Source organism: Lactuca serriola, chromosome 2 (assembly GCF_051521515.1).
Source record: "Lactuca serriola cultivar US96UC23 chromosome 2, Lser_US96UC23_V15, whole genome shotgun sequence".
NCBI lineage: Eukaryota > Viridiplantae > Streptophyta > Magnoliopsida > Asterales > Asteraceae > Lactuca > Lactuca serriola.
This window is the reverse complement of record NC_136409.1, coordinates 213,415,711-213,435,869: the sequence shown is the minus strand read 5'-3', so window position 1 is coordinate 213,435,869 and position 20,159 is coordinate 213,415,711. Positions and strand designations below refer to the sequence as shown.

Here is a 20,159-nt window from a genome sequence, read left to right as displayed (position 1 = left end):
GGAGAGGTAGAAGGTGGTGGAGGTATTGGTGAAGGCTGATAAGGAAAGACGTGTTCATTGAAGCGAACATCTCTAGTAATGTAGATCCGATCAGTGGAGGGATCAAGACAATGATAACCATGGTGAGCAGGGCTGTAGCCAAGAAAAACACAAGGAGTAGACCGAAATTCAATTTTATGATGATTATACGGACGAAGAAAAGGAAAAGATTGACAGCCAAAAACTCGTAAGAAGGAGTAATCAGGTTTACGTTTGAAGACATGTTCAAAAGGGGATTTGTTGGATGAGACACGAGAAGGGAGGCGATTTATGAGGTATACAGTTGTTTCAAAAACAAAGTTCCAAAAACATTGAGGAAGACTGGAATGAGCCAACAGAGAGAGTCCAGTTTCCACAACGTGACGATGACGACGTTCAACAAAGCCATTTTGCTCACTGGTGTGAGGACAAGACCGCCGATGAATGATGCCAAGGCTGCGACAGAGATTGGTGAGAGGGCGAAATTCACCCCCCAGTCAGATTGAATACATTTTAGTTTAGTGTTGAATTGACGTTCAGTCATGGTGATAAAGTTTGTGAGAATGGGGTGAACATTTGATTTTTGAGTTAAAGGATAAATCCACATATAACGAGTATAATGATCAACACACAAAAGAAAATAACGATGACCATCAAAGGATGGTTCAGGAGAGGGAACCCAAACATCACAATAAACAAGATCTAAAATATTAGTGCTATGAAAGGTAGAATCAGGTAAAGATAGTTTTGATGATTTTCCACATTGACTTGAGTTGTGGAAGACGAATGGAGTACAAACCCTGCTCACTGGGACCCGAAAGGAGGGTAGTGCGAGTAGACTCGTCCTTCACAACAAAATAAGAAGAATGAAATTCAAAGAAAACATTGTTGTCAAGACAAAATTTTTGAACAAATAAAAGATTTTGTTTAAGTTGAGGAACATGAAGAATGTTAGATAAGGTAAAAGTTTTGTTTGGTGAGTAGATTTTAGATGAACCAATGTGACAGATGGGTATAGAGTTACCGTTACCAACAAGTAAAGAGTCATTACCATAGTAGGCCTCGGAGCTATCCAAGCTAGATAGGTCTGGAGTGGCATGATGAGTTGCACCGGTGTCGGGCTTCCAAGTAGGTCTAGATGTGTCAGCCTCTGAGCGTGTTGTAAAATTAGCCTGTGAAGCAGGTTGAGACTGGTTCGAATGAGCTGGACACTGAGATGGTAAGTGTCCTATACCACACCTGTTGCAATGACCATAGACGGTGTTTTGGGTGGAGGCCCAAGAAAACTGTCGTATGCCACTGCTGTCCCGAGAGCGATTAAAACCACCACATGAGTTGCCACGAGAAGAGCCACGAGATCCACGACCGCCTCGATTATTATTGAAAGACCGAGAACCAAAATGAGCTTGAGGCCATGGAGATTGAATGGGGTTTAGTTGATAACCCAGCTGAGTGGCCATCAGTTGAATACTTTGTAGTTATTGTTGAAAATGATCAATATTTGGCTGTTGAATCGAAGGAGTAGCAACTGATGATGATTGTGTAACCGAAAAAGTATTCGCCAAGAAATCTTGGGGAGTGGCAGTCATCATTTTTGTGAAGACATAATCATGATCGCATAGAAGGCCATGTAATTCATTGAAGCTGACAGGAGGCACACGAGCCAATAAGTTGGCCTTGAGACCATTGTATTCCTCTCGAAGTCTTGTAAGAGTGAGCATTACCGGATCTTTGTCCTTTACTGGTTCTCCAATGTTAGCAAGAGCAGTAGCAAATTCTTGAGCTCTGCTAAGATATTCAGCCGGTTTTTCATCACCCTTCATGGTGATTCTCAGAAGTTGACTTTTAAGAGTGAATTCATGAGATAAAGTAACAGGAGCATAAGCCCGTTCAAGTGACAACCATACCCCGCGTGATGTTTTTCCCTGAATATGCTGATAGGAGTCTTCAGAAACTGTTGAGATGATGAGCATACGGATGTGGGCATCATTACAGATCCATGGGACGTAGCTTGGATTATCGGTAGTTACAGAATCATTGGTGACTTTCTGTTCAGGGCAGGGTACAGTTCCATCAACATAGCAAAAAAGATTATGAGAGGTGAGGAAGGATTCAATCATGGATCTCCAATAGCCATAATTGGTTGGTTTGAGAGAAAAGGAGAACTTGTGAGAGTTGTGAATCGTTTTCTCCTGATTTGAAAATTGAATTATTGCTGCCATGAGTTGTAATTGGTGATTCAGGACTCAGGATTACCTGATTGCTGTTGATTGGCAGGAGCAGGGACTGTAATTGCAGAACTCTAGTTTCCCTAAAGAATAACGTGATTTCATATTGATTTGGACAATATTACAACCAAATATAAAGAAAAGAATAATTACACTTTGATACCCTAAAGAATAATAATAATAACAATCTGATTCTAAACTACCAACTTAGTTTAATACCTTAAGAGTCATTGTCGTATTGTTTCCTTTTCCTACTTATCAGGATTTGGAAAATTACCATCTATTTGATAGTTATTAGTCATTAGCTTTATATTAGGACTCTTGTTACTAGCCTATTGATTGGCTTTTCCATTTCATGTACCCAAATTTCTATCCCTCCATCGATTTGCGACTAGTCCTACTACCCTTCATTAATCATTTACCAAGTCGTGTGCCTTCTAGGTTTCCCACCCAATTTCTTACGTCTTATTTTCTCTTTATTTATATTGGTCCATCCTTCTTTGGTTGATTTATACAAGTGGTATCAAAGCCAAGTTCCATGAAACCCGCAAAGGTTTAATACTTTAATTGATTTCTTCTAAACCTACAAGGTTTCAGTTGACTTCTCTTTCAAAGCCTATTAAGGTGATAATTGACAATGACATCAGTGAATATGACCTTTCACTGCTAGATCAAGATACTCGTTTCTATGATGATCTATAGATGAATTTAGAAGCAACAGATAAACCGGCCAAACTAAGAAAGAGAAGAAGAATGAATGCACTGCTGTTTTGCTCAAATTGAAAGGCATATACATGAAAAAGGATCTTACCTATAAAATGTCTATATATCCATTGAAACAGATACCATCAAGATCTGGCTGGCATTGTCAACTTGGTTAAACAAGCATGATCTTCTTGAAGGTTACAACATACAACAAAGGGAAACTAGAGTTCTGCAAGCATTGCACACTTGGAAAACATAAGAGGGTGAAATTCAACACTTGGGTTCACACAACCAAAAGCATCCTCAATTATGCTCACTTACATTTATGGGGAACGTCTCAAAACATATCCCTTCATAATATGAAAGATTGTGAAAAATACCATATGCATCACTTTGCCACTTGTGACACATGAAAGTCCATAACCAACTTTGTTTTATAGTCCAGTCTTGTATTGGAATTCATAATCAAAAGCCAAAAGAATACACATCCATTTTCATTTTTGTTGAAAATGAGTAGATAGTTTATTCTCTATAAGCTACTTCATACTTCATTAATGAATCTTGATGACGGTGTCTAAACAGAAGGTGGACATCATGTATAATTGCCAACAACTCCCTTCCATAGTTTGATAATGATAGTTTTCTTACTGGAAGGTCCTTGCTAATAAAGGCAATATGATGTCCCCTTTTGCATTAAAACATTACATATTCCATGTCAAGATTTATCAACCTTGTTAGTGAATGATAAATCAAAGTCAAGTATCGTCAATACATGTGGTTGGAACATGGTTTTCTTTAATTCTTGTAAAAGCTTAATCAACTTCTTCATTCCAGAAAAAGCATCCTTACTTAATACCTGAGTGAGTGGCTTAGAGATGCTCCTATATATACCCCTTTGACAAAAAATAATACATGATAAGGCCCATAACAACCCTTAGTTGCTTAACGTTGGCAGGTTATGTCCATTATGCTATGGTTTCTATCTTTCTAGGATCTATAGTTACTGCTTCCTTTGAAATAATATCCCCCAGATACTCTATTTTGTTACACAAAAAGCACATTTGCTAAGCTTAGCAAACAAGAAATGTTTCTTCAAGATCTTGAACACAAGAGTTAAATCGTGCAAGTGAGATGGCCAATATGAATTTATCTTAATTTGTCGTCAAAATGCATTACCTATAGCTCAAGTACCTCCTCTTTAAGTGTACCATATATGATATATAGTAGTATCATTGGAAGCTCCATTGCTTGTTCTAGAGCCTTACTGATCTTATACTCCCTTATGGTTATTGAAACTCTATGGAAAGGTTAATGAAATAAAAAGAGATCGACACCCCTAAAGAAGTAAACCATTGAGAATATATTGCATACTCCTAAAGGTATTAAGAATAAAAATTAGAACTCCACTGTTTGTGCCTTCAAATTAAAGCCTCCTACCATAGTGTCACACTGAATCTTATTTCCATTTACCTTTTTGTCAATTTGAAGCCTAAATTTAAAGCAAAAGAAATGGCCATGAAGTTAGTTATGCTTGCTTTAAATGTCTAGTTTAATTTTTTTTTTCAATGTATCCATTCAACAACCCTTCCTTATATATGGTATGATAGTCAGCCACACCATCCAATGCATTCATGGAGATTTGAGAAAGTTGTCTCGGATCAGCCTCCTTTTCAATCTCACTGCACAATCCTCACTCTATTCCTACAACTATAGATGGTACCACTGAGTTTTTTTTTTTCTTCCTACTTTACATCTAGGCTAAAAGGTATTTGTCATCAGTATCTCGACATGAGTCAAAGTTGTTTTGTTGGGGTTAAGACCTTGATTAGTATTGCTGGATAATAAAGGGACTGTACATCCCCACAAAAAATCACTTCTTCTGGTCTGGTGAATAAACACTAAAGGCATTGGGTGGACATAACTGCAGTTTGTCAATTATTCAAACTCAGCAAAGATAAAAAATTTGAGCCCTTATTCAGATTCTGTCATAGACTGTGCTAACAGTGTGTCATCATCCTCATAAAATGACTTGAAGGTTATTTCAGGTCAACAACATTCTAACTATATCAGATACTGTGTTTGACATGCATTGAACTGTCACCTTCTATTGGTATGTATAATGTAATGTAAGAAAGTTAGCTAAAGAAATGAAGCTTGCACTAGCAAATTAATCATCTCAAAACTCAAAAATCATATGCAGAAACCAACCACCAAAATTACTGTATGCTAATTGCTATCTACCACCTTTTCAACAGTGACAGTGAGTCTACACACTCTACATGACAAAATTTTGGATGTTTTCAAGTTTCAACAAAAATATAAACCCCTCAACTCAACAACCATTTCTTTCTTACTTTATACGCATTGCTTCCATACGATACCTCTCCAAATCAGCATCAAGCTCTTCAGCCGACACTATCTTTGGAGACCCACCGCTACTCCCACTTCCACTCCTCCCACCGCCACCAAAACCACCACGCCTTTGCCCTCTTCCAGCAATTCTACCTCCAAAGCTGTCAAAATGCCCTCTTCCAACAATTCTAACATAAGAAATGTCTCAGATTTACAATGCCACTAGTTATTTACTCTAGTATAGAAGAAGAGAATTCGAACCTTGGAGAAGGATTAGTGGGATTTCCCAAAATAACCTTTTGCACTGATGGCATGGGGACACGGGTAACAATGTTCAATCCAACCAGTTCAAGTCTCATGGGTTTCCCATCAAGCTGTACATTGTTATATCTCTTCATAGCTGCAACTGCATCTGATTCGCGCATATACACCACCTCTGCAGTTCCCTGTTTTTCCATAAAAATAAAAAAATTAAAAACCTAGTAAATAGTAAATACAAATACAGTCATATTTGCAAAGGTATTAAACTTTAACATACCTTTGATATTCCACTTCTATCATAATGGACCGAGTACCTTTTCAACTCACCAACTTCTGAAAACAGCACCTGCAGATGGACCACATGAGTATCATGCTCATCACTTGATTTTCCATAGAAATTTGATACTTCAACGTTATAAATCAAATGGATTTTTGTACTCACAAAGTTACATGTAAATAAAAGTAAATCTATCCATCATAAAAGTTAGAGCCATATATCGAGACACTAAACAATTATAAATAACTCAAATCTATGTGCTTATGCATGCATGTATAACTTAAGATTCAAATCTAAAGATGTGGCTAATAAAAATGCATATTTGAAATGACTAACATATGAAAGAACAAATATACCAATCAAATTTCTATTACAAGAAGTCATGCTGGTGGATAATGATGTAATCAATAAAATCTTAGTCGATAGATGGGAGAATTTATATATCTATTTTGGAATTTGTTATGTTACCATATATGTGTTGCTATTTCTTTACAAATATACTTCACACAACATACACACATACATCACATCTGACCTACAAAAAAATGAAGTACTCACAAATATATCCAAACACTGTAATCTCTTTTTTCCAATTTGCTAATACACAAAATCCACAGTTAAGTAGGTTCAATCACTCAAAAACCCCTCTGAACATCTTGAATACAGCATGCAACAGCATTCAAGTGCTATAATATTCATTAGACATAAAGTTTCTTCAACAAGTATCAACCAAAATACAACTGAAGTAGCTCTTGATTTATTACCTTAATATCCTCGTTAGTAACTCCTTCGTCCAAGTTCGAGATGTAAAGCTTTGTCCCAGATTCAGAATTGGAATGCCCTCTAACAAGCGTTTCTTGCACACGAAAAGCCTGCCATCAAAACCGTAACCCTAAGCCGCCTCACATCTATATTCCTTAGACACAAAGAATGATAATCTCTACCTTCTCAACAATATTAAACACAAATACATCAATATATACGTAATTATTAAGTGCGCCTCACATTTCAGACACACCGTAATCATCATCTTGGCCTAAGTACTACCCATTGTGCTCATAAAAGCATGTAGAATTCTAGACATTACAATAAAAGGTAAAGATGATCTTGATATACACGGAAAACCCCTAAAACACCACCTGCGGAGCGAAGTACGGGCTCATACGGGGCGTACCCCGGTTGTCAACACGTCTGGTGGGGCCGGGACCGAATTCGGAACCGAGACCACGGCCACCGCCACCGCCGCGACCTCCGCCTCTGGACCTAGTATCGGTATCAGCTTTTCCGGATTTCTTGTTGTTCTTGATTATATCATCGAGTGTCATGTCGATACCTCCCGTCATTTTCGGCAAGGAAAGTGTAAATTTCGTGATATGATCGTTAGGGTTTATGAAGGGACGGTGAGTTTGGGGGGGAATTTGGAGGGAGGGTTTCAAGGCATGAGAGACCACGGGTAGGTATTTGATTGGCTCAACTTTTGATGTGAGGCTGCTTTTTATGGACGCTTAACGCTTTCGCCCTGTAATCGTAATTGTACACTCTTATTATTTCAGAAACGGGATAATGACTTATCAGGGTAATAATGTTTCCTGTTTATTTTTGTGTCTTACATCATTAAGGTTGTTATAACTGTTTAGAAATAATCCCTTTTACCGGTTTCTTCCTGTTAAAAGGACTATTTATAAACAGATAAAATAACCCTAATGGTGTAATACACACAAAAAAATACGTAGGGACCTAAAATGGACAAACAGGAAACGTTATTACCCTCCTAAGATCTTTAGTATTTATTATTTTGAATATATATTTTTAAGATTTTTAGTATTTATTTTTATATGTGTATTTCATATAAAGTTGTTGAAATTAAAAAGAATAAAAAGTATAATGGTTTGGATTGGATTGGATTAGATTGAATTGGATTGGATTTTGTAACCACATCATCCAGTTAACCTCTAGCAAAACAAAACCTCTAGCAAGGAGCTAGAGAGAAGAACAAATTAAGGTCGGATTGGATTTGTAACCACATCACGGATAGATGAAAACACAGGAAGGTCCAAATGAAGCTAATGCCCAACCCGACTCCAAACCTGATCAACAACCAAAAACTACAACAACAAATGCTTCACACTTTCTTGAGAATTATGACACACGGGACACAATAAGGAATCTATCACCACCCCCCTTTCCACCAGTTTAGCTCTTACCAGAATGCAATCCAAAAGCACACATCATAAAAAAATGTTAATTTTAATAGGGACAAAACGGTTCCACAAGATAATCAAATTGGGTCGATTCAGCCCCTCCTCTAATCCCCCGATGCCAATGAAAATTCCATCCCCCGAATCTCATTATTCACTTACTCGAGCATCTTGATTAAAGGCCAAAGAAAAGAGCATCCTGAACCGCTCCTGAAGAGAAATATCCAAGCACCAAACATCCTTTTAGAACCTCGTTTAAGTCCCATCCTCCACCACTCTATACATGGAATTAGAAGGAATACAACCATTCTCATGAAGATGATTAATGGATCCTACAATCTTTTGCCAAACACCCCCTCCAGTTCCTATTCTCGAATCGTCCGAAAAACCACCACCTTCCCCATGACGGAATTTGACAATTTTAACCCAAAGAGCTTCATTGTCATTAAGAAACCGCCACTTCCATTAATAAAGAAGGCCGAGGTTAAAAGCATCCAAACTACCAACCCCAAGACCTATAAGTTTCTTATTTAAAAAGTAAAAATTTACTATAGGGGTTTATAGTTTCATACGGGGATAATGACTTTGGAGGGTAATAACGTTTCCCGTTTGTCCATAGTAGGTCCTTAATGTATTTTTTGTGTGTATTACACTATTAAGGTTGTTATAATTGTTTAGAAATAATCCCTTTTACCGGTTTTTTTCTGTTAAAAGGACTATTTGTAAATGGTTATAATAACCTTAATGGTGTAATACACAAAAAAAAAATACATTAGGGACCTAAAATGGACAAACATGAAACGTTATTACCCTCCTAAGTCATTATCCCTTTCAGAAACACACATAAAATTGGTTTTGATTACTAATGGTCCTTGGGGACTGTTACCATCCATATTTCGCTGTTAAATTGACGTGAAATGATAAAAATAACTCAATTGTCTTTTTTTTGTTTGTTAAATCTTGTTTTTCTACAAAACTTTGAGGACCATTTTTGTAAGAGGATGACCATAAGTTTGACTTATTGTTGAACGTGTTTTACAATGTTTTAAAAACCGGTTTACCAGTTGGACCGGGAAACGGGGAAATGAGCGGTTCAACTATCACCGGTTTTACGTCGATTGTTGAACCGGATTGAACCGGACGGTTTTTAGAAAACCCGGTTAAACCAGTCAAAATATACTGGTTGAACCGGTTAAAACAAATAAAAACACATAGAAAAAAACCATTTTCATAATAAACTTTGGTGAATTTTTTCAAATTTATATATTTTTCTCTAAATAAAAACATATGATAAATGTTATAAAGTTTTTAATGTATTTGGAGTGATCTACAACTTATTTGTATGTATATTTTTAATGTTTGAACTTTTAAACGTCAAATTCATTATTTATATATGTATTTATGTATAGGACAATAGAAAAAAATATGAAATTTATAGAGACCGATTGACCCGCCGGTAGAACCGGTTGAACCGCAAACTGGTCACTATACCGATTCAACTAAAAAACCGGTTTTTAAAACATTGGTGTTTTATACTTAAAACCTATTTAAAAGCAATGTTTTAAAAACCAGTTTAAACCGGTCGGTTGAACCGGTTGGATTGGGAACCGAGAAAATGAACGGTTCAACTATCACCGGTTTTATGTCGATTTCTGAACCAGATTGAACCGACCGGTTTTTAGAAAAACCCGGTTGAGCCGGTCAAAATATACCGGTTAAAACAAATAAAAACACATGGAAAAAAATCATTTTCATAATAAACTTTGGTGAATTTTTTCAAATCTCTATATTTTTCTCTAAATAAAAACATATGATAAATGTTGTAAAGTTTTTAAGGTATTTTGAGTGATCTACAACTTATTTGTATGTACATTTTTAAAGTTTGAACTTTTAAACGTCAAATTCATTATTTATATATGTATGTATAGGAAAACAGGAAAAAATATGAAAATTATAGAGACCGATTGACCCGCCAGTGGAACCGGTTAAACGCGACCCGGTCACTATACCGGTTCAACAAAAAAACCAGTTTTTAAAACATTGTTTAAAAGGATTACCATACTGCCCATGATATTTAAGTTTTAGGTCTAAATGGTCATAAACCTATTCTGATAGAGATAAAAAATGTTAAAGAAAACTCCGGTTGAGGTACAATCTGCAAATAGACTTAGGTGTTGTTTGTTTTTCTATAAAAACCTCTTCAAACCACTTATTGCTGCGCGGCGCAACACTTTCCCTCTCGCATCAGTTTGTTTTTTAGAAGACTTCAGACTACAAAACCTCTGCGCGTGTGCTGCGTGGCGCAACACTTGACTTGCCTCTTCTAACCTCTTCAACTTTCGTTTTTTCTAAGTGTTTTTTTAAGAATTTTTGTATAACTTTTTTTTTAATTTTTTTTTTAAAACTTTGATTTTCTTAAATTTTTATTTACTGATGTGACACAATTTATTTTTATAATATCCATGATTTTTTTTAGCATGATTTTTTTAATTTTTTTACCGTTTTATTTATAATATTTTCAATTTCAGTTGCATCTTTTTAACGTGTATAATTTTTTACAAACTTTGTAGACAATGTTTGCAATACTTTCTTAATTTTTTATTATTTTCTTTTTTAATGTTTTTTAAAATTAGTTTTTTTTTTTCTAGAATAAAACTATTAGCTTCTTTTACATTTTTTTAAGTTTTTTTTTTAAAAAAAGTTTTATATTTTTGTTTTTTTACATGTTCTTTTTACTATTATTTCAATGTTTTAAAACTAGAATTATTAAATTTCGGTGTCGAGAACTATTTTCAGTTTATAAAATTATTTTATTTAAATTTCATTTTACTGCAGCAGTCTGCAGATGTTAAAAAACAAACATGCTTCTTATTATAGGCTGCAACCGTTTGTTCCACCTCTTCTGCTACAGAGGATTGCAGAGGTGGTCCGCAGACTTTATGAATTTCGCTTCGAAAAAACAAACAACACCTTAGTGGAGAGAATAATCTTGTCAAAGTAAGATAACTTTTGAAGACTTGAGCTTAAGCCTTAGATTTACTTTTTTTATTTATTTGTACATTTATAGGAAAGAAAAGGCCGAGAAATTCAATTAAAATGGAAAAATCTATTTTAGAATAGCTATAATAATTTCTTTTAGTTTTTAACTTCAAATTCACTTTGAGAAAAACTTAAGGTTAATCTATTTGTCTCTTAAATACTAGTTGTGAGACTTATGTAAAAAGTCAAAATATTTGAGAACTTTGAATTTATAAGAAAATAAGAAAAATTTATAAAGGAAATATTTTTATCTATTAAATTTAAACAAACAATTTAAATAAATAAACAAAAGAAACTAATTAGCTTTAATTTTGAGATTTTTGAAATTAAATGGTAAGTTGATTAATGAAATTGATATTCATTTATTATTACATTAAAATATTATATGAAATTTAATAAAATAGTAAAACGCATAAAATGACATATGAAAAAAATTAATTCAAAATAACTAGAAAATAACATTTGGTAAATTGAATGAGCGTATAACAAGTGACAAAAAAAAAAAAAACTTCATTTATTAGAGTAGATTTTTATTTGAATTTTTGAATCCATTTAATGGTGGATCATCAAAATGATCCATCACACTTAAAATTATTAGTTTTCTAGGGATTGAATGTTGTTGGGAATGGATTCTAGTGGTCAATGTCGAATCTATTTAAGTGACATATTTGATTAATTATGAAGTTATGGAACTTTTAATGTAATTTAAGTTTCTTCAATGGTGGCTCACCTTTGATCAATATAGATTCGAAGTTGATGGTTTAATTATTTATCTCATATCGTTTCAACATAGATTCAAGTGTTTTATATTTGGTTCGTTGATGAAAATCCATTCAAATGCTTATTTTTATTTGTTGACTTTTGAAGTTTATGATGATAAAGAAAATGCTTATTTGTTGAGTTTTAAAGTATATGATAAAGAAAATGTCAAACTAAATTGTTCTAGTAATAAGAGAATGAAGAGTAAAGGGAGTCGGAAGCTCTAACCCCTACAAAACACGACTCGAACCCAAAACTCGACCACATAGGGACAATCTAAAAAACATGCACAAGCATCTCAACGCAATCCAAACAACTAAAAAAGTAATAAACTCCACCTCAATGCCCCTAGCCGACAGTAGTTCCTTCGTCGGAATGCTCCCCAGTCTGATACACCATAAGAGAATGTTCAACTTGACAGGAACCCAATTATTCCATCTAATCTTCATCCCCTCCCCCAATGTATGACAATCCATGGAAACATGCGCAAATGACATTGAAAAATCATTGATACATCAAACAATGTAGGAACATAATTTCAACTTAAATATTGTTAAATATTGTTATTTTGTTACAACAATGTATATTTCCCAATGAATTGTTACATCAACTTGTTTTCATGACATTCCGAGATGATTTATATGTTTTATTATTTTAGGTATATCATTTCTATCAAACAAACGTAATTCTGGCTCTAATTTGTGCTATTTCTCTGCTCGTTAGTTATCAGTCATCAATCACGAGATATCTTCAACTAACTAAATAATTGTTGAAACACCATCATGATGGGGAAAAAAATTACACTATAAGATAACCGATTTGAGTTAAAATAATATTTAGATAGGTTATTTCTTTTAAGGTATGTACAAATTTTATGTAGGTTGGATACATGTAAAATAAGTAATATTTTCTTATAAAAATCATTTTCAAAGCGCTCTAGCTCGATCTTTTAGTCTTCTTTTTTCGAATTTTAAATGTTAATATAATACAATGATTGAATAATCATCAAAACGGGTCCATAGCTCAGTGGTAGAGCATTTGACTGCAGATCAAGAGGTCACCGGTTCGAACCCGGTTGGGCCCTCGTTTTTAGTACTCCTCGTATCCCAAAACAACCGTTATTTCCTGCTTACGGAAACTAAAAACGTTACATAAACCATTTCAGAACTTATACTATTTTATTTATTACAGTATATATCGTTAATATAGAAACAAAAACATATTCCTCTAATTTATTCTAATCTCTTGATTATAAACATTAATTTACAGCCTCTTATATATATGACCCATCGTTAGAATAGAAAATAAAGTCTTGAATATTCGTCAGTTATATGCAGTCACATATCCACAAAACTTTTTCACCAATAGCATCAGTTGGATAACAATAAAAGTTGACTACTGATTAAATTGAACCTGGTTTTCATTAACCCAACTACACCCCGGAGTCTTCTTAATCCCCATTTCAATCATCTTCATCCTCAAATTTCTAGCATCCCCCCATCTCCCAGATTCTGCATAAATCCCTGATAACACAACATAATGAGCTTGATTTCTCGGCTCTAATTTCACAAGATTCTCCAATGCCAACTCAGCTACCTCCACATTACAATGCATCTGACATGCACCCAATAAACCCCCCCAAACTCCAGCATCAGCTTCCATAGGCATCGACTTAATTAACCCCAAAGTCTCATCAAACAACCCCGCCCTTCCCAACAAATCCACCATACAAGCATAATGTTCCAACTTCGGCTCAATACCATGTTTTTCCTTCATCGAACAAAAGACCTTTTTGCCCTCCTCAACTAACCCCGCATGTCTACAACCCGACAACACGCTGAGAAAAGACACAGGGTCGATTTCGACATTATTATTTTCCATAAACAAAAAGAAACCAAACGCAAGATCCCCATGTCCATTTATCGCGTATCCTGCCAGCATTACATTCCAAGAAACCGTATCTTTATTCTTGATTTCATCAAAAACAATCTCTGAGTAATCAACACGCCCACATTTTGAGTACATGTCAATAAGACTGTTCATGACAGGTGTATGAGAAAGAAACCCTGTACGAATGATGTCAGCATGCAAAGATGCACCTTCTTTAATGGCTGCCAAACTGGATACTACAGGAAGTATGCTTACAAATGTGACTACACTAGGCTTAAAACCTTCTGATTTCATTTGGCAAAATGTAAAAATGGATTCTTGAAAATACCCATGTCGCATATATGCTCCAATCATTACATTCCACAATACCCGATCTTTAATTTTTGTCATACAGAACAACAATTCAGCTGATACAAGGCTTTGACTTTTGGCATACATGTCTATAAGAGCATTATTAACATGACAATCTGATTCAAATCCATATTTCATAACTAACCCATGAATGTTACTTCCAAGATTTATATCACCTAAAAAGGCTGCCACCAAAACCACACCCACCATGGTCCCACTATCCGGATGCACATCTGATGATGACTGTAATCTGCAAAACATATTGACTGCAAGATCAGTCTCACCAATCTGTGCATATCGATTGATCAAAGCATTCCATGCCACTACTTCTTTATGCAACATTCTCTCAAAAACAGTGATTGCTGAATTAAAATCGTCACATTTAGCATACATTGCAACTAGGGAAGTTTCTATTGAAGTGTCTGAATCGATATTGTGTTTAATGGTGTAGCTATGGAGACTCTTTCCTAGTTTCTTGGATGATAACTCTCCACAAGATGGAAGAACACCAACTATGGTTACCATACTTGGTTTAAAATCAAACTGCATATCACGAAATAAAGAAAGGGCTTCTTCATGGTAACCAGATTGGGTAAAAGCTGCAATCACTGCAGACCAAGCAACCATATCTTTTCCAGAAAGGTTGCTGAATAAATCTCGAGCCTTTTTTAACTCACCACACTTTGCGTACATTGTGATGAGAGGAGTGGATACACGGATATCGAAATCAAATTTGTTCTTCTTCACACATTCGTGGATTATTTTTCCTTTTTCTAAATCTTTTGTTTCACCAGCTGCTGATAAAGCGCTTACTACTGATACGGTATTTATGTTTAGATGATTGTTCTTCATTTGATCGAATAATTCCAGGACTTCGTAGTGACACCCGTTATGTGAAAATCCTGCCATTAGTGTACCCCATGAAACGTCATCTGGTTCTTGCATTAGGTTAAATATCTGGAAGGCGATGTCTGTTCTTTTGCACTTGGAGTAGACATCGATCAATCCGTTCATAACAGTGTTTGGAAATTTTCTTTTAGTTACATATCCATGAATACATTTGCAGAATCTAACGCTAGAGATCTTATGAATTGCTGGAAACAAATTCAACAGGGTAACGCTATTTGGCTCCACTCCATCTCGCAGCTGCATACTCTGGAAAATTTCAATTGCCTGAGTAAAATCCGTACTTTGTGATAACCCAGCTACCATCGCATTCCAGACCACTATGTCTTTCTTAGGTATTTTATCAAACACTTCACGTGCGTGAACCAAATGCCCACATTTACAGTACATATCGATAAGTCCAGTGCCGATGAAAACATCAGACTCCAATCCTTTCTTAACGATCTCTTCGTGAAGCGAAACTCCCTTTTCAATATCCAAAAGCTGAGTACAAGCTTTCAGTACAAATGTGTAAGTATACTTGTCTGGTTGTACTTCAAAATAATCCTTGTTTGTCATTTTATTGTACATAACGATTGCTTCTTGATTTTGCATTGATCTTATATGAGCTTTAATCATCGAATTCCATAAGACAGCACTTGGGTTTGGTGTAACATTGAAAACTAATCGAGCAAGATTGATTTTTTTGAATAAAGTGTAAGATTCAATGAGACGGCTGTTTGTGAAATTGTCTTGCGTGAAACCTGAGACTATTAATTGCGTGTGGATTTGAAAAAGATGTTTTAGGGTTTTACTGGTAGAGATGAGGGTGATTAGATGGTGGTGATGGTTACAATTGTTTGAGGGTAATTGTGAAGGAAAAGTAGAAAAAGTTCTAGAGAGGAAATCAAGGGATCTTCGTAGTTGCTGATTATGATTGAAGGCGTGCAAGAGATGGCTTCGTTTCATCCTTCTGGTTCGAGTGTCATGGACGACGATGGCAATAAAACATGCTAGATTTTACTAGCGAGAATAAAGCATTACAAAGAACTACATATGCGTTGACCATGGCGTTTGACGGCGCCGGACTCAAGTAAGGATCATCTTTTCCGTTAAAATCCATTAACGGATATATGTTAATGAAGGTTGTTTAGGTGTTTTTGGACCCTTGGACCGGGTTAAGAATAGGATCCGGACGGGATGTGAACCGGTCTCAACATGTTCGGTCTAACTGTCAAAGGTCCATCAATTCTGTAAAATCGGTTCGGTTCGGTCTAAATACTAATCTCCACAGTCGTAATAGATAAACTAACTTCGGTAGGTTTCAAGAGTTGTATTATATGCACTTAAAGTTGTACCGGTCCAACAACTATATGAATCGAAAAACCTGGATTGGTTTCAACTGGTCCGGTCCAAGGTCCACCAATTTCTACCAAATCGGTCCGGTCCAAGAATTGGACATATCCGATTCGGTTTAAATGCTCAGTTGCTCACCCCTATGTAGTAAGTAAAAACTTCAATCTATATTAATAAAAGAAAACTATTGACATATTTTAAAAAAATGTTACGAATCATAAATTTCTAAAGACTTATTTGAATACGACATTAGATGTTATATTGTTAAGTTTAGTGACATTGTTTAAAAATAAAAATTTTAATCAATCTTTGTTGTTAACTTTCGACAATGCAACATACAACTGTCAATAAATGAACATTGGTTGTCTTCAAAACTCCGAAATTTTAAGAATAAATCTGAAATCCGATGAACAGTTTTAGAATTTCAAGCAAAAATTTCATTTTTTTTTCTTAAATATAATAAAAAACTAAACACATATAATAAATGTAAACTATACAATATTAGGACATGAAATCATATATTATATTGAAAAGTTGTGACGTTAAACACTTCGAAATGTGTATTTCGGACTTAAGTAAACATATTTCTTTGGAAATAAAACAAAAATGAACTCCGGAATTTGAAGATTAGATCCGAAATATGACATTTGGGAGTAAGTGATTATTTATCAAAAACCGAAAAAATAATTATTCTCTTTAAAAATCTTATTTATGATTATTTTACTCAATATCTTTTTTTTTAAATACAACAAATGGGACATTAAGGTTTGTAAAATAATGCTTAATTTTTTTTTCTTCCATTTCATGTATCTATAACGCTAATAGTTTATTTCTATTCAGAGCAATGAAGTAATTAAAAGTAAAGCCAAATTAAAAAAACATGTTAATATTAAACCATTAAGATAGTTTACAACTCTTAAATATTAAAAAATAAACATGTTATAACTTGATATAACTAGATGTGTGCCCGCGCAAAGCAGCGGCCGATAAATAGTTTTTTGGCGAATAGTTTTCTTACGGGAAAATAATTATTAGATTTTGCTATTAGTTATTATGTAATAAGAAAATTTACCACTTTTAATTACAATATTTATGTTTAGAACTTATATTTATATTATATGTTTATACATTTGATGTAAATTAATTGTTATCTGTATCTAGTTTAAGAAATATATATAAAGATGAATTTAATATTTTTACTTGTGCTCCAAATTAATTTTTTAATAGCCTTCCTTAATTCAAGTCTTCAATGTTTTGGTAAGTATTAATGGTTTTGTTATGAAAAATTGATTTGTACAAAAAGTTTTGTATCTTGCACCTCTTAAAATTCAAGAGATGACTAATATGCTTATATATGATATAAGATATAAGATTTGTACTAAATTATGTCATTTAAACTAATTGCTCGTGATCTTGTTTGTATATAACATAAAATCAAAGTTAAATTGAATTTTACCATGTCATATGTACTAATCAACGAATTGTAGTAAACTATGTCATTAAACTAATTTGGGAATTTTAAAATTAGAAGGAAGGTCTGTATTAATGAATTTGATATCAATTTATTATTACACTAGGTTAAAACCCGTGTAATACACAGGGTTGATTACTTAAATTAACAATAATAAATGATAAATGACTTAGTATAAAAAATAAATAACAAAGTTCAAATACATGTAAATCTATAAAAACTAAGAAATAATATTCACATTGTTTTATCTTCCCTAACATTTTAGGACAAACCTAATTATAGAACATTAAATTTCGGATGACTTGTTTGAAAGTACATTGCCAAATGATAGATTCCTAATTATAGCATTGTACTTTGAAAGTACATTGCTATAATTTGGATAACCAAAAGTAAAAGATAACAATTACAAAAATGTATTTTCATAGTACAATGCTATAACTTTTGTAATTAGTCACTATATTAACGTAAAATCACTAAAATAAACAAATATTGAAACCTCTCTTTGAGTTTTTATGTTATTATGTGCAAAAATTATGTAAAAAGCTTCAACATTTTGTCAATTTCTACACCAGTTTTTGTGATCAAAATAGTGTGCTCAAATTGAGTTGCATGACCGCCATCCTTTGTTAATGTAGTCTAGTTATCTTCCCATTTAACAAAATCTGTTGTTCCAAGTGTAAGAATTGGTTATGCACAAAATCTGTAGTCTAGTAATCATCAATTTTAATGATAGGAGTTGGGAGGAAAAAAGAAGAATGGAAAATAGCTAAATGATTAATATCTTAAAACTCTAAAAAGTTATTAAACTAATAAGATACGAGTTTCGTTTAGATTTTTATAATGATTATTTAATATATATATATATATATATATATATATATATATATATATATATATATATTATTTGAAACGAAAATTCAAAATATTGAAAGCTAAACTTAATGAAGCAAATTATCTTTGATTGATAATAGTACCTGTACATGAAAATCACACATTTTTGCGTTATAAAGCTATTTTTGCTTATTTCGCTTGTTTCCTCCTTTCTATTAAAAATGTTGTTTAGATCCTTAGTTACCACTAATTTCATATAATAATCCTATGAAAACAATAAAACACGACAAATATAAGATATTAACCGCATATAAAATAGAAGAAAAAATGATTTATATATTTGTTGCATGCTTAGTAGTATAGATAAAGGTTGTTGAATATCTCTAGTCTACTCCAATTTGTCATATTTTAGGACATCAATTAAGCTTCTAATCTCATATTATAGTTCATAAATAGACAAATACATAATTATAAGAAAAAATGGAAAATGGAAAAATATACCAAAGTAAAAAAGAATCTAACCAAATAGTATTAGATTAAAAAACATAGGATATGCCGACAATTAAAATCATATTAAAAGAAATCATTGTTTCTCATTCTTAAAACCGATTCATTTTTACTTTTTTTTCATTGAAAAACTCTTTTCCTTTTCATCAACCATGGATCTTTTCGGAAGTTTTGTTGAAGATGATTTTGAGATGTGGTCGAGATCACAAATGTCATTGTGTACATGTAGAGATGCATTCGTTATAGATTTTTTCCATTTGGAAATGGAATTTCAACGGTGCTCTTTTCGACAGTGTAAGGAGGTGGATTATCTCTGGTATATTGAATCATACTTCCCTGAGAATATAAACAATATAACATCTGTTAAACTTGACATCATTAACAATAATCATACTTTCTTTCACAAACATAAAGACAAATAATGTTTACTAACTCTATATGTTGTCATGCTTGATGGATAGGCCATGACAATTATTATTATTATAAGTAATATTAGAACCAAATATTTGGTCCCTGTTACGTGTTCCAACATAGTTTTTGAAATGACAGTGTAAAAATGCTAATATTTTGCAAAATGAATATGTCATTTTGTAAAATAATAATGTTAAAAAGTAAGTGATTTTGGAGTCTTATAAGTAAAAGGAAACCCATAACTTAAACAAATATTACTTATGTTTAAATGCTTATTAAAAGTAGAAATATATTTGATTATTTTTCGATACATTCAAAACTTAAGCGCAATTTTTTTCTATAAAATTGATTATTCAACTGAATAAACATCATAACAAAAATTCATTTGAATACAACCATCAAACGAATTTCAAAACATATTGTAAATAACTAAAACAACCAACCAAGAAATAGAAGGAAAAAGTATTATTATTTAGTTTATTAGAATTATCCACTTTTATTTAGAGAACCACAACCAAAAAAATAAAAAAAAAATATTGTAAATAAAAAGAAAAGTATAAAATAAATGTATTTTCTGAATTTCAAGGTAGTACAGATGACAAACAAATTAGTTGATACAT

At 33.3% G+C, this 20,159-nt stretch overlaps 2 protein-coding genes and 1 non-coding gene across 3 annotated transcripts; 1 reads left to right on the top strand and 2 right to left on the bottom strand.

Annotated features, from left to right (window-relative positions):
- Window positions 1–5,091: 5,091 nt before the first annotated feature.
- Window positions 5,092–7,329, bottom strand: LOC145088435 (THO complex subunit 4B-like). Its single transcript, XM_079026792.1, has 5 exons — window positions 6,981–7,329; window positions 6,606–6,713; window positions 5,842–5,910; window positions 5,565–5,749; window positions 5,092–5,491 (listed from the first exon to the last, which is right to left on the bottom strand). The coding sequence occupies exons 1-5, from the start codon at window positions 7,182–7,184 to the stop codon at window positions 5,302–5,304; spliced, it is 756 nt and encodes a 251-aa protein (XP_078882918.1). The 5' UTR covers window positions 7,185–7,329; the 3' UTR covers window positions 5,092–5,301.
- Window positions 7,330–12,849: 5,520 nt separating this feature from the next.
- Window positions 12,850–12,921, top strand: TRNAC-GCA (transfer RNA cysteine (anticodon GCA)). Its single transcript has one exon. It is a non-coding gene; the product is annotated as a tRNA-Cys (tRNA).
- Window positions 12,922–13,068: 147 nt separating this feature from the next.
- Window positions 13,069–16,068, bottom strand: LOC145088434 (Pentatricopeptide repeat (PPR) superfamily protein). Its single transcript, XM_079026790.1, has one exon. It carries the CDS (start codon window positions 15,930–15,932, stop codon window positions 13,233–13,235), a length of 2,700 nt encoding a protein of 899 aa, XP_078882916.1. The 5' UTR covers window positions 15,933–16,068; the 3' UTR covers window positions 13,069–13,232.
- Window positions 16,069–20,159: the final 4,091 nt, after the last annotated feature.

Bases quoted from the DNA above. Each gene is read 5' to 3' on its own strand.
- LOC145088435 (XM_079026792.1), bottom strand. From the start codon at position 7,184: ATGACGGGAGGTATCGACATGACACTCGATGATATAATCAAGAACAAC. The intron at 5,911-6,605 runs GTAATAAATCAA...GTCCATCTGCAG, and splicing joins TTACTAACGAGGATATTAAG to GTGCTGTTTTCAGAAGTTGG. The intron at 5,492-5,564 runs GTTCGAATTCTC...TTCTTATGTTAG, and splicing joins CCCACTAATCCTTCTCCAAG to AATTGTTGGAAGAGGGCATT.
- LOC145088434 (XM_079026790.1), bottom strand. From the start codon at position 15,932: ATGAAACGAAGCCATCTCTTGCACGCCTTCAATCATAATCAGCAACTA.